The sequence below is a fragment of the Thamnophis elegans genome, chromosome 3 (assembly GCF_009769535.1).
Source record: "Thamnophis elegans isolate rThaEle1 chromosome 3, rThaEle1.pri, whole genome shotgun sequence".
In the NCBI taxonomy this organism is placed as follows: domain Eukaryota; kingdom Metazoa; phylum Chordata; class Lepidosauria; order Squamata; family Colubridae; genus Thamnophis; species Thamnophis elegans.
The window spans coordinates 90579039-90592463 of NC_045543.1; the positions used below are offsets into that span (position 1 = coordinate 90579039).

General features: G+C 42.2%; 1 protein-coding gene across 1 annotated transcript in view; it reads left to right on the top strand.

Moving 5' to 3' along the window:
- FBN2 (fibrillin 2) overlaps positions 1-13425 on the top strand; it is a 127441-nt gene that overhangs the window by 92785 nt on the left and 21231 nt on the right. Inside the window, exons 41-46 of the mRNA XM_032214594.1 lie at positions 849-1001; positions 2920-2988; positions 3451-3576; positions 4529-4654; positions 5023-5148; positions 7672-7788. Of these exons, the coding sequence (XP_032070485.1) occupies positions 849-1001; positions 2920-2988; positions 3451-3576; positions 4529-4654; positions 5023-5148; positions 7672-7788 (717 nt within the window). The remainder of the gene's footprint in view (positions 1-848; positions 1002-2919; positions 2989-3450; positions 3577-4528; positions 4655-5022; positions 5149-7671; positions 7789-13425) is intronic.

Sequence of the window (13425 nt, forward strand, 5' to 3'; positions counted from 1 at the left end):
TGTTCCTGACGCCTAGTAGCTCTTCGATGGCATGCATCCAGGAACAACTCATTGCTGCCTTCTGGATCACTCTCCCTTGTCTCCCCCCCCCCATTGGTCCACGGCTCAGGCGCCACCTGGTGGCCAACCCGACTCTCTGCGCCCTGCTCAGAGTCGGAACCCTGTCCAGGGTCCTCCACATCCTCCAGAGCCAACTCATAAGGCCCCTCGCTGTCAGAGTCTGGTGGCAGCTCCAACGGCTCCTGCTGGGCCACAACAGTATTCATATTTATTATTAATTGGTGTGCAAACGTATATGTGCACATAAACATACAGCTATCCCCCAAACTTCATATCTGTTGAATATCCTACTTATAAATTAAACCAAACTAATACATGTTATACTTCCTTCTGTCTAAATTACTTTTGAAACAATGAGTATTGGAAGAAACACATTTAAAGTAGAGTCCATAACATAAACTGTCCAATATTAATGATGCATTTATAATTCTTTCTTTATTCCTACTTTCTTTGATTTTGTAATTATGCCAAATTTTGGAGCTATAAGAGGCCAGATTGATCCAACGTAAAAATAAAAGTCACATGAATCTAACCTTCCTTGATCTTGTTTTTCTTCTGGAAATTCAGAACAAAAATTAACCTCTATCATGGCTAAGTTTCCTACTTACCCTCTTTTCTTCACCCACTTTAATAAATCATGAGATATAAATATGTCTGACATATTGCTGCTCTGTCATATAAAATTGAGCTTTCTTAGGTCAAAATCTCTTAGCATGATAAATACTGAATTAAACATTTATTGTACTCTCGAAGATATTTTTAAAAGCATGTGATTTTTATATATTTAGATATGAGAAAGAGCTTTTGCTATAGAAGTTACAATGGAACATCTTGTGATAATGAACTGCCCTTTAATATTACCAAGAGAATGTGTTGCTGCACTTACAATATTGGGAAAGCCTGGAACAAGCTCTGTGAGCCATGCCCAGCTGCGGGGACGGGTAACAATTTATTTACATTTTCTTGAGCAATTTATATTTAAAGGATACATTTGAATGTCAGTTTGGTATCATGGTAGCTTTAGCATGTTAGCCTCACTTTCAATTTCACAGCAAGGAAGAAAGTAAATTTTAAATTTTTTCTCTGTCTCCAGTATTGTGTTTTTTCCATGTACAATTAAACTTGTTAAAAATGAAAATTCCAATTCTTAGATAGTAGTGAAAGAAAGCTGTCTTCCTTCAGTTATTTCTTTAATTATTTATTTGTTAATTTATTTGTTGCTTATCTCGCCATGAGGCTATCTAGGCAGCTGACAATAGTAAAAGAGAAATGAAAAGAAATGTAAACCTAATAGTAGCTAAATAATGAAACAATAAAATAAAGAATAAAAATACAGTAATATGAGATTAAAAGATGGCTGGATGAGATCAGGAAATACGGGGTGAAGGTGGGAAAATTAGTAGCCACCTCCAGTGTGGGACTGCACCACTGGGTCCTAAGGACAATTGGCAGAGCCAGGTATCTTGCAGAAGGATAGAAGGGTAGAGGCAGATCCCTCCGTGGGGAGGTGGGATATTCGAGAGAGTAGGATTAATGCTTTCCTCTCCATTGCTGTATTTTGATAGGAAAATTGAATAATTTAAAAAAGGTAGGAATTCACAATTACCATCTCTTTTCTACAATCCTATCTTGCAGTGTGTAATCAGTAATTAATAACTGGATTATTTTGGCTGAAATAAATATTCCTATATAGAAGTTTATAATGCAGTATTTTCTTCAGAATTACTGGTTTTTACATTTCCTTTCTTATTGATGCTGGTGTTTCGTTTGCTAATCCAAGGCAGGAAAGTATTAGATTAGTGATATGAAGCAACTATTTATTTTTTTAAAATATTGAAATATAATTATACTACTTTTAAAATAATGGTATATTTGTCTAAGTCTTGCAGTGAAATGTATTTATTTTCTTCAATATGCAGTTCTTTTCTGGCATATTAAGTATGTTATTTTAGTTAAATTAGGGAATGCTATCTTTGTTAATGTTTATAACAAATAAAGTAATTCATTTTTAATTATAAACAAAAAAATTATAAGTGGCTTGAACAAAGATAAGGAATGAAATATTATACAGATGTGAATTTGACATATCATAAGAACAATATAGAAATCCTCTGCAGTGGTTTTATGAGGTAATATATTGTGCAAAAATAATTCTTTAAAATTAGATATACTAATAAATTAATACCCTGTTTTCCCCAAAATAAGACCTCCCCAGATAATAAGCCCAGTCGGGCTTTTGAGCACATGCACTAAAATAAACCGTACCCAAAAAATAAGCCCTTCCCAAAAATATTGCAACACAGCAACAGCCATGAGGTGATCACGCTCAACGTCTCCTGCACCTCAAAAATAATAAGACCTCCATGAAAATAAGGCCAAGTGCTTATTTTGGGGGTCAAAAGAAAATAAGACTTGTCTTATTTTCAGAGAAACACGGTAAATACAATATACATATACAATCAGAAAGGTTATGTCCTTGTTGGGTTTATTCATATATGGAACATCACAAATCTGAAAAATAAGGTTGATTTCTCACTAATTTACCTTGGATTATTCTGGAAGTAATCTGTGTTTCTTCTCATATCAAATAACTCAGACTTTTTTTTCAAATCAGTTCAAAACTTGGATAATTGACAGCCATACAATAGCAGGGAAAGAACAGGAAAAAGCTTTCAGTCTTGAGAAGAACATGATGATTAAAGACAAGCTTTTATTTGATATGAATTTCTACAGACCTCTACAGAATTTTTATACCAGTTGATAGTTAATAATTAAATACAAGGATTGTAAAATAAAACTATGAAGTAATTTTAAAAGACTTCCAATAAAAATAAGTTTTTCTCCTTTTTGTTACTTAAGTTGAGTTCAAAACATTATGTGGAAATTTTCCTGGTTTCACCTTTGACATTCATACTGGAAAAGCAGTTGGTAAGTCTGAAAGCTGTGTGTTTTTTAAACTACATAATTAATAATGTAAGACAGTGATAAGCAAACCTCTTCTATTTTTAATTACCTTTTAAAAATCAAATAAATAATAAAATTCTAACTTCTGTTGCCTGATGTTTCAGAAATTACAATGTTTTCTCAAGAATCTCTTCCCAAATTATATTTTGAAGATAAACTGAAGCTCATTCTGATATTTACATACATAGATATGCATGTGTCAGTCAGCCTAGCATTCCTCATTAAAATGAGTCATTTGAAATAAAATACATCAACATACTGTATGTATCTCTGCATGTATTATTAAATACAATTATTAAAAGAGAAAAGCCTACTCTGATTCCCTATACTTTTACTTTTTATGTATAATTTTTCTTAAAGCTTTAAAATAAAAGCATACTAGCATATGAACCCAGCACATTTAATTAAGGAATGTTCATGTTTCAGATATTGATGAATGTAAAGAGATTCCAGGTATTTGTGCAAATGGTGTTTGCATCAACCAGATTGGAAGTTTTCGTTGTGAATGCCCCACAGGATTTAGCTACAATGATCTGCTCTTGGTCTGTGAAGGTGATGTACTTTCTTGTAAAGCCTGACCATTACAGCAATTATATGTGTTTAAGCTGATGCAAATGACTCGCTGTATGCATTACAACTGTCTGCAGATTTTATACACTTGCACTGGCAAATTACCATTATCTCCCAATCTACTGTGTTTGAGTGGGCCAGAAAAAAAAATGCACAAGATGAAATACTTGTGGAATGTCAGTGCCTATCCCTCCATAGTTTGGAACTTTGTGAATGTATCCTTAAAACAGTCCAATTGTTAAAATATATGAGAATGTTAATGTTTGTTGAAAAGATAAAAGGAAGGTTGTCTTTGAAAAATAGATTTTATTTAATTTCATTTCATTGAATTTCTGGCTTGGTGTGTGCCAGAATATTAGTCTTTAGACTGTTTGTTAAGTTTTTAACCTTATTATGGGTTACAATTCTTTTCCTAATATAAAGACACTGTATTTTGACATATTCACAAGGTAATATTTATCCTGATAATTTGATTTCCTACTTAGGAAAAAAAAGAGAACAGTGACCCTCTATAAGCAAACATTATGAAATGTTATGTTGATTTTCTTATTGTTTGCTATATTATAAGCAAAATGATAGATTTTTTCAATAATTTTTAATACTGATAATCTTCTATTACTATCTTTATTATTTTAAATATATATTTGGGAACATAGTATTGCCTTTCAGATGATGTTGTGATCTTTTAATTAACAAGTAAATTAAAATATTTATGTCTTAATAACATATAGGTAGTCTAAAATACTAGGCAGATATACATAGATCCGAAATGCATTTAGGTTTTAGATTTCAGATAGATTAAAATGAATGGAATATAAATATCCTTTGCCTGATTCATATTCACTGTTCCTTGTTCAATATAGGAAATATCTGAAGGTTTCATTGTGATAAAACACATAAATTGATTCTTAATCATGGATTATTGATGTTACAGATATTGATGAATGTAGCAATGGTGATAATCTCTGTCAACGGAATGCAGATTGTATCAATAGCCCCGGTAGTTACCGCTGTGAATGTGCTACGGGTTTCAAACTTTCACCCAATGGTGCTTGCATTGGTAAGTAGTCAGTTATGATTAGCATATTGCTTAATTTTCATTTTAGTTACATATTTTCCAGTTTTCTATAATGAATTTGCATTTTATTCACCCTTTTGAAAATTCATAAATGGAAAAATGTAAGAAAATTAGTGTTGTAATTTCCTTCAGTATAGCTAATATATTGATTTTAACATGCACAGAAAATAAAGCTTGTTCAAAGATTGCTGATTCGGAGAATATAGCTTTTTCGAACAACAATTTTGCCCAGGGAGTAAGCTTTGACTCTAATAATCATTAACAGATTCTAAAAGTGGAATTATGAGTCAATGATAAATCATAACACCATAGATAAATATATGCATCATGTGTTTTATGTTTGGTTTTAGATCGCAATGAATGTCAGGAAATACCTAATGTATGTAGTCATGGCACATGTGTGGATAAAGAGGGGAGCTACTACTGCATCTGTCAAAATGGTTTTAAGTCATCCCGTGATCAAACAATGTGTATGGGTATGTGAAGAAATATATAAAATTCTTATATTATAGTAAATTAAAGTATTGCTATGCTGAAGATAGGATGGCAACAGTAGAGTATAATAGGGAAGTATAAGTTTTATATGCACAGATGAAATGTAATAATTAATATGCCAAGCTTTGTTACTTACCAGAGGTACAGAGCTTACACTGTCAGAATCCCAGATAGACAATATTGGTTAAGACTCTATTATATGAATAAAATCAAATAACACTATTGTAACCGAACATCAATTGCCATGAGAAGATCAAAATATTGATAATACCCAGTTACACATTCTGACATAACTATGAATCTAGCTAAAATTATGTCTTGGTCTTTGGAGGATTTAAGGGAGAGGAATGGGCTTATCCTCAGTTCCTACAAGCTGTAATGACTATGGATGCCGAAATTAATACCGTAGTTTCTAATAGCATTTCTTCTCTGGTCCTGAGTGTTTTTGTGTTCTCTCACATGAAGCAACTAGGCAAGTTATTCTTGGTCTCATGATTCCTGCTAGAAGAGCAGGTGGAGACCTTGACCTTTGCACAACCTCATATTGTACACCAACTGCAACCATTCCTGTGTCAAGAAATTTTGCAAAAGACCAGTGCATGAAGCTATCCTAGAAGACCATTCAGAAGTTATTTTAATTCAGAATGCAACAAGTTGAGTAGCCATTGGAGTATCATGGTCAGTTCATATGACCCCGCTAGTTAGGGAATATAAATAAATAGGGTAATAATTAGGGAATAAATATAAAATGGCAAACAGTGACCAAACACACTAATAAGAACCATAAGGAGGTCCATTCAATTTCATCCAAACATTTTAATATCGCAAAGCTTAAAAGAGGGAAACTGGACCCTACCATTCTCATGAGAGAGTATGGATTGGGTTCTTGGGAGAAGGCACTATTGCAAGTAACTCAGTACTATGCCATGTAAGGCTTTAAAGTGATAGCGCAGCTTATAGAACAGCAATGTTACATGGATGTAATGATGCCACCCTGTGCCACTGCACTCTGAACCAACTAAAACTTTCAGATGGTCTTCAGGGCAGCTGCATATAGAGCATGTTACAATAATCCAATAAAAAAAAATCTAAGTATATAAGTATAGTATCCCAAGCTAGCAACACATGAAACTGGCATACATAATATAGTTGTGGAAAGGACCCACTAGCCATAATAGCTACCTGCTCTATGAGAAATCCTAGATTGCACAAATCTGAATGGGACAGTACCACTCTATTCAGAACCAAAGTCAAAAATACCCTAGCTCCCAGATCCCGGGGATCCAAATCAGTCTTAGAAGGCTTCAGCATTTGTTGAATCACTGATACTACTCTAAGAAGCAAACTGGTGGATGCTTCTACAGCCAGAAATCCAAAAATTGGAAACCTTCCAAATATACTGCTCTATAGGACTCTGACACTCCATTGAGAGACCACATAATAAATGACACCATCTGTCAGCAGTGTTGCAATTAGCCAGCAATAGCGGATGAAATCCAAAAAGGAGCTGAGATCATTTGCTCTCCACAAGTACCCATAAATTACTCTGGAAGTCATTACCTCACAGATAGAAAGTTCAGTCCAGAGATTCTACATAAGGCAAATATAAATAAAGGCATAAGGCAAATAAAAATATGCAAGTAATACAACCCATTTATACATTAGATTTGAATCAAGCTAAAACCTCAATGAAGTGAGCCGAGGTGGTGCAGTGGTTAAATGCAGCACTGCAGGCTACTTCAGCTGACTGCAGTTCTGCAGTTCGGCTGTTCAAATCTCACTGGCTCAGGGTTGACTCAGCCTTCCATCCTTCCGAGGTGGGTAAAATGCGGACCCGGATTGTTGTTGGGGGCAATATGCTGACTCTGTAAACCGCTTAGAGAGGGCTGAAAGCCCTATGAAGCGGTATATAAGTCTAACTGCTATTGCTATAAGTTCAAAGCATTGTAGCAAGGCATTGTATTAAACATCTATAGCCCTACAGACTCATAATACTAGGGAGATCCAGTTCAAATGTAAAGTCTTGATGGCTGAGGACTTGGATATCTGTAGGGCCACCTTATCTCAGTGGAATTTGCTTGCCCAATAAGACTGAGCAGGGAAGTCTTGCTGTGAGCCCCATTCATAGAGAATGTGACTATCAGCTTCATCACTGCATGGAAATAAGGATGCCTTCCTTGATAGCTACTTTTTCTGAATAGTATTTAAAGTGTGGATGTTATGCAAGACCTTTGGGGATGGGTGGTTTTTTAGTTGCTCCTGAGGTGTAAGATACTTGTTATATTAATGAGCATAGATATATGACAAATTACGATAATGATGATTGTTGCTATAGTTTTGTTGTTCTTTTATTAATTTTTAACCCAAAACTGTAATGAGATCTGTAAGCTGCCTGGAATAATTTTCTGAGAGCCATATGAGCTCTTATGTGTAAAACACATAAAGTAACAGAAAATTAATTGTATTGTGAATAATTGTTTGGTATTAATGTTTTCTATCTCTAGATGTAGATGAATGTGAAAGACATCCTTGTGGGAATGGAACTTGTAAAAATACAGTTGGATCATATAACTGCCTGTGCTATCCAGGATTTGAGCTAACTCATAATAATGACTGTATGGGTAAGAGAATGAATAAATAGTACATATCATTTAGAAAAAGTGATGATATATTACTATCAAAGAGAAACATGGAAATGCCATAATATTTATCAGAAAATACTACGATAATCTTTCAATTTCATAAATTTTATTGAGCAGTGTAATTATAAATATACTTTTAACAACCATATTTTTCGGAGCATAAGATGCACCTTTTTCCCTTTAAAAAGAGGCTATAAATCTGGGTGCATCTTATACACTGAACACAGCATTTTATGCATCCTGAAACCCCACCCCTTCACCAAAATGGCCATCCAGAGCCTGTAGAAGGCTTTCAGAGAGCTCCTGGGGTTTGGGAAGGCAGAAATGAGTGAAAAGTAGGCCGTTTTTTGCTCAATTCTCCCCCCCCCCTCAGCTTCCAGTAGTACTCTATAAGCCTCCTAAAGACTATGAATGCAATTTCTTTTGACAAAAAAGGGTCTGTTTTTGCTCATTTTAGGGGGCACCCCCCCCCCCAGGAGCACTCTGCAAGCCCCCTAAAGGCTATTCATGCCCTTTTTTTAGGGGGAGTTTCACAAAAAAGGGCTGTTTTTGGGAGGTTTGCAGAATACAAAACCTTTTTTAAAAATTTGCCTCTTCAAAACCTTGGTGCGTCTTACACTCTGAAAAATACGGTAATCAGAATTTGCAAAAATTAGGGTTGTCATTTCTCAGTTATTTCTTCGTTGTTGTTTTACGTTGCCTATCGTTATATTTTAATTCTACCAGTTTGTAGTCGAACAAAGCTCTTGATAAGAATGATAGATAATATGAGGACATTCTACCAAAACTTCTTATGAGTCAAACTCATGTAGGTCAAACACAGAAGATCTCCAGTTGGCTCACACTTGAAAAAACAAATATTCTATTCCTTTCCAAAAATGTTTTTTTCTGGATTTGGAGTTTTACTTTTAATTAAATACAAATAAGTCTACTTTAGTAGGGAGAAATTACCCAAGAATGTGGTTGCTAAGCAGTTGCAGTCTGTATTCAGACAGATTTGAAAATAAAATTGGCCTAATTGCCCTGATAGATTTCCTTTTGTTGGAGAGAAATAGAAGGAGTGCAGTTCTGATCCTGCTTGAACTTTTAGCACTAAGCACAAAATCTTTGGAATCATTTCTGTGGTGGAGATTGTGATGTTTTACCGTGGATGGTTTCAGAGAGTAGTATTGAATATTCAAAGGTTCATTAATATGTATAAGCCATGCAAATGGCCTCGTTGTTTTAAGTACTTCAGCACCTTGTGCTGGTCAGCAACAGCCTCCTCCGTCCTGATTGGTTAGGACGCGAGGGAGGCTGTTGCCGGCTGAAAGTCAGTTCTGATTGGCTGAAGCCCCAGTATATAATGTTTGGCGCGCTAGTTTTCTGACTGAATCGCTGTCATACTTATCTTAGTAATAAAGTCTGTTCTTCGTTCACCCTGTGGTCGCGTCCCTCCTTGCGAACCTCAAAACTGGCGACGAAGGTGGGATGTGCGATTCCGTGACGCTAGGGTGAAAAGAGAGAGACAGGCAGTTAGCTGCCGCCGTCCAGACCGGCAACGAACGCTGCCTGAAGAGGAAAAAAATTTTTTTTTGTGGCCTCTCAGTGTCTCTCCCTTCACGACTGTCAAGATGACATCTGCTCTACCTCCCTTTGCCCCTTTCGGTTCGGCCGGAGAATCATGGGAGGGGTTTATGGAAAGGTTTGAGTGTTACCTGATCGCTTCCAAAAACCAAGCTCAAACCGAAGAGGAAAAATGCAGCTTTTTCCTCTCATGCTGCGAACCATCTATGTTCGCGTCAGCGAGAGCCCTGGCAGCCCCACGGCCAGCATACAAGCTAGGGTGGGACGAACTCATGGCCAGATTGAAGAACCACTACGCACCCACCCCTTCTGTCATCGCTCGCCGTTTTGCTTTCCGCAGGCGAGTCCAAAAACAAAATGAATCAATCAGCCAATTTTTGGAGGCTTCGCGAATGGTGGCTGCCCAGTGTGAATTCTCAAACCTTGAGGAAAATTTGGTGGAACAGTTTGTGTGCGGGGTCCGCGATGTCAACCTGCGGAGCCGCATGTTCCGAAATCACCGAATTACCCTACTTCAGGCCGTGGAAACTGCCCGAGCGGCTGAACTATCTGAGCAATCCATGGCCGATATTGAGCGGTTGCAGATTGCCACACCGGAGCGACCGCCGCCTGAAGCATCGCCCCAAGCCCACATGGTCGAGGACGACCTGGCTTATGAGGATCCAGAAGAGGAGGTGGTGGCCCAGATGAGGACTGTGCCTAAGAGAAAGCCAAAACCGCAGCCTGCAGCGCAACAGGCGTCCGCAGTGCCCTGCCGGGGTTGTGGAGGCCGTCATAAACGCCAGGCCTGCCCATTTTTAAATGCCATTTGTAACCGATGCAAAGGGGAAGGCCACCTGGCTAAGGTCTGCAGAGCCCTATTGCCGGCACCCTCGTTCCTTCAACCTCCCAGCCGTTCCCAGGCGCAACCGCGCCGCCAGCAGCAGCGGCCACCGAAGCGGGCGGAAGATTGCTACCAGTCCACCAGTCAACCATCTAATTTTGACAGTACGGCGAGCCAAGCCGTTGCAGGGGCCCGGAAGATCTCAACCTCCGTCCAGCTGGAAGGTCAGCCGTGCCGGATGGAGGTGGACTCTGGCTCTTCTCGGTCCCTCCTGCCCTGGTCTCTCTTCGCCAAGCTATGCCCTAAAGTGCCCCAGAAACGCCTAAGGCAATCTGAGGTTTCCCTAAGGGATTACCAAGGGAGGTTGATTCCCACTTTAGGATCCTTCCCTATCTTAGTACGTTATGGCCAATTCCAGGGAAAGTTACCCATTCTCATAGTCAGGGAAGACCTGCCGGCCCTTTTGGGCCTGGACTGGTTCCCGGCCCTGGGATTATCTATTGGGGGGGTCCACCGGGTGGTTCCTAGCAACCTCGAGGACACATTAAGGGAATTTTCGGACGTTTTCGACGGCCAGTTGGGATGTTACAAGGGGACCCCCATATCTTTAAGTTTAGACCCTCAGGTTGCTCCCATTAGGCTGAAAGCCCGTAGGGTGCCTTTTGCCTTAAGGGCCAAGGTTGACGCCGAACTGGATAAGTTGTTGGCGCAGGGAGTCATCGAGCCCGTTGATCATTCCCCTTGGGAGACACCCATTGTTCTCCCAATTAAACCAGACGGGTCGGTGAGGATCTGCGCCGACTACAAGTCGACGATCAACTTGGCCCTTCAGGCAAACCCCTATCCAGTCCCTGTAGTGCAACACCTGCTCCATTCCCTGGGGCAGGGTTGCACATTCGCCAAACTGGATATGGCGCAGGCCTATCAACAGCTCCCGGTGGATGACGATGCGGCGGCTGCCCAGACCATCGTCACCCATCGTGGGGCTTTCCGTTGTCGCCGCCTGCAATTCGGTGTTTCCGTGGCCCCGGGGATCTTCCAAAGCCTAATGGAGCGGCTGCTCCATGGGTTGCCGGGCGTGGTTCAGTATTTTGATGACGTTCTGATCGCTGCTTCCAGCCGCTCAGAACTCATCGAAGTACTGCGGAAGGTCCTCAGTCGTTTCAGGGGCGCGGGCTTAAAACTGAAACGCAGCAAATGTTCATTTGCTGTTCCGAGGGTGGAATTCTTGGGCTTCATGATTGACGCCCAAGGCATCCACCCCACACCTTCTAAGGTCGCTGCCATTAGGAACGCCCCTGCACCCACCTCCAGGGCGGAGCTGCAGGCGTTCCTAGGGCTCCTGAACTTTTACGCCCCTTTTATACCGCACAAGGCGTCACTAGCCGAGCCGCTGCATCGGTTGCTCGACCGATCTGCAGCCTGGCGCTGGGGGAGCCGCGAAGCGCATGCGTTCACGGCTGTCAAAGAAACTCTGACGTCAGCGGCAGTCCTGGTCCAGTACAATGACAGGATGCCACTGACGTTGGCATGTGACGCCTCCCCCTATGGAGTCGGGGCCGTCCTAAGCCATGTCCTCCCAAATGGCTTAGAGGCCCCTGTGGCCTATTACTCCCGGACACTCTCCTCGGCGGAGCGCAATTACAGCCAGATAGACAAGGAGGCTCTGGCTGCAGTGTCCGGGATTAAGAGGTTCCATGACTACCTCTATGGTCGGCCTTTCACCCTTGTCACTGACCACAAGCCACTCCTTGGGCTTTTGGCAGGTGACAAGCCGACCCCCCCCCCATCCTCTCCCCCCGCATGACTAGATGGACGGAGTTCCTTGCAGCGTATTCTTATACGCTGCAGTACCGTCCGGGCAAGCAGCTGGGGCACGCCGATGCCTTAAGCCGCTGCCCGTTACCGGAGACCGATACCGCCCTAGTGCCCTGTCTCTCCATCCTGTCCATCGCGTCTTCCGGTTTCCCTATTTCGGCCGCGGATGTCGCGGCCTGCACCAAGGCCGATCCGATCCTCTCCCAGGTCGCTTCCTGGGTCTTGAGGGGATGGCCATTGGACAAAGTGGCAGAGGGCTTCAAGCCCTTTAAAATCCGGCAGGCGGAGCTCTCCCTCCACGGGGGGTGCCTCGTTTGGGGGGATCGAGTGGTGATCCCCACCGCGCTACGGCCACAAGTCCTGTCCCTGCTCCATAAGGATCATCCGGGCATAGCACGAATGAAGGCATTAGCCCGTAGCTATGTTTGGTGGCCCTTACTGGACTCAGAGATAGCGGCCTATGTTGGCCGCTGCAACCCCTGTCAACAATCTAGGCCAAATCCCCCAGCCGGGCCGGCTTGTGAGTGGGAGGCTCCGAGAGGCCCATGGTCACGCCTCCACATAGATTTTGCCGGTCCCTTTCACAGTCAGAATTTCCTAGTCGTGGTGGATGCTTACTCCCGCTGGGTGGAGCTGGTCCTGATGGGCTCCACCACAGCTGAGAGTACGGTCCGGGCCTTGAGAAGGCTGTTCGCGACCCATGGGTTGCCGGACCTGATTGTTTCAGATAATGGGGCCCAATTTATGTCCACCACGTTCCAGGAGTTTCTGGCCGGGCAAGGGATTCGACATGCGCCCATAGCCCCGTACCACCCGGCCAGCAATGGCCGGGCGGAGCGGGCGGTCCGCTCAGCAAAGGAGGCACTGGGCCGCATGGACCGGGGCGACTGGCAGGAGAAAGTGGCGGCTTACCTGCTAAGCCAACATTCCACTCCCTGCCCAACGACCAACCGAAGCCCCTCGGAGCTCTTGATGGGCCGGCGCCTGCGGACTCCCCTGGACCAGCTACATCCGTTGTATTCAGGGGATCAGCCGAGCAACCTGGGGGTTATCCCTCCCCGTTCATTTAAATTAGGGGACGCGGTATGGGCCCGGGAATTTTCGGGGCCTACTAGATGGGTGCCAGCCACTGTGACTGCCCTGACAGGCCCGTGTTCTTTTAGAGTCGGATTGGCTGACGGATCCCAATGGAGGTGTCACCTGGATCAATTGAGGAGACGCCTCCCACCACCAGCCGGCAGCCCAGGCCCAACCGATGCCGGCACCGCCTGCCCGGGGGAGCAGCTCGAGGCCTTCGCCACTCCAGGCCTCTCCTGTCAACAACCGGGAACTCAATCCGGAGAAACAACGCCTTGGGCCTTCGCCACACCAGGCCCAACCTGCCCGAGTGCCCCCTGCCGGGAACTTCC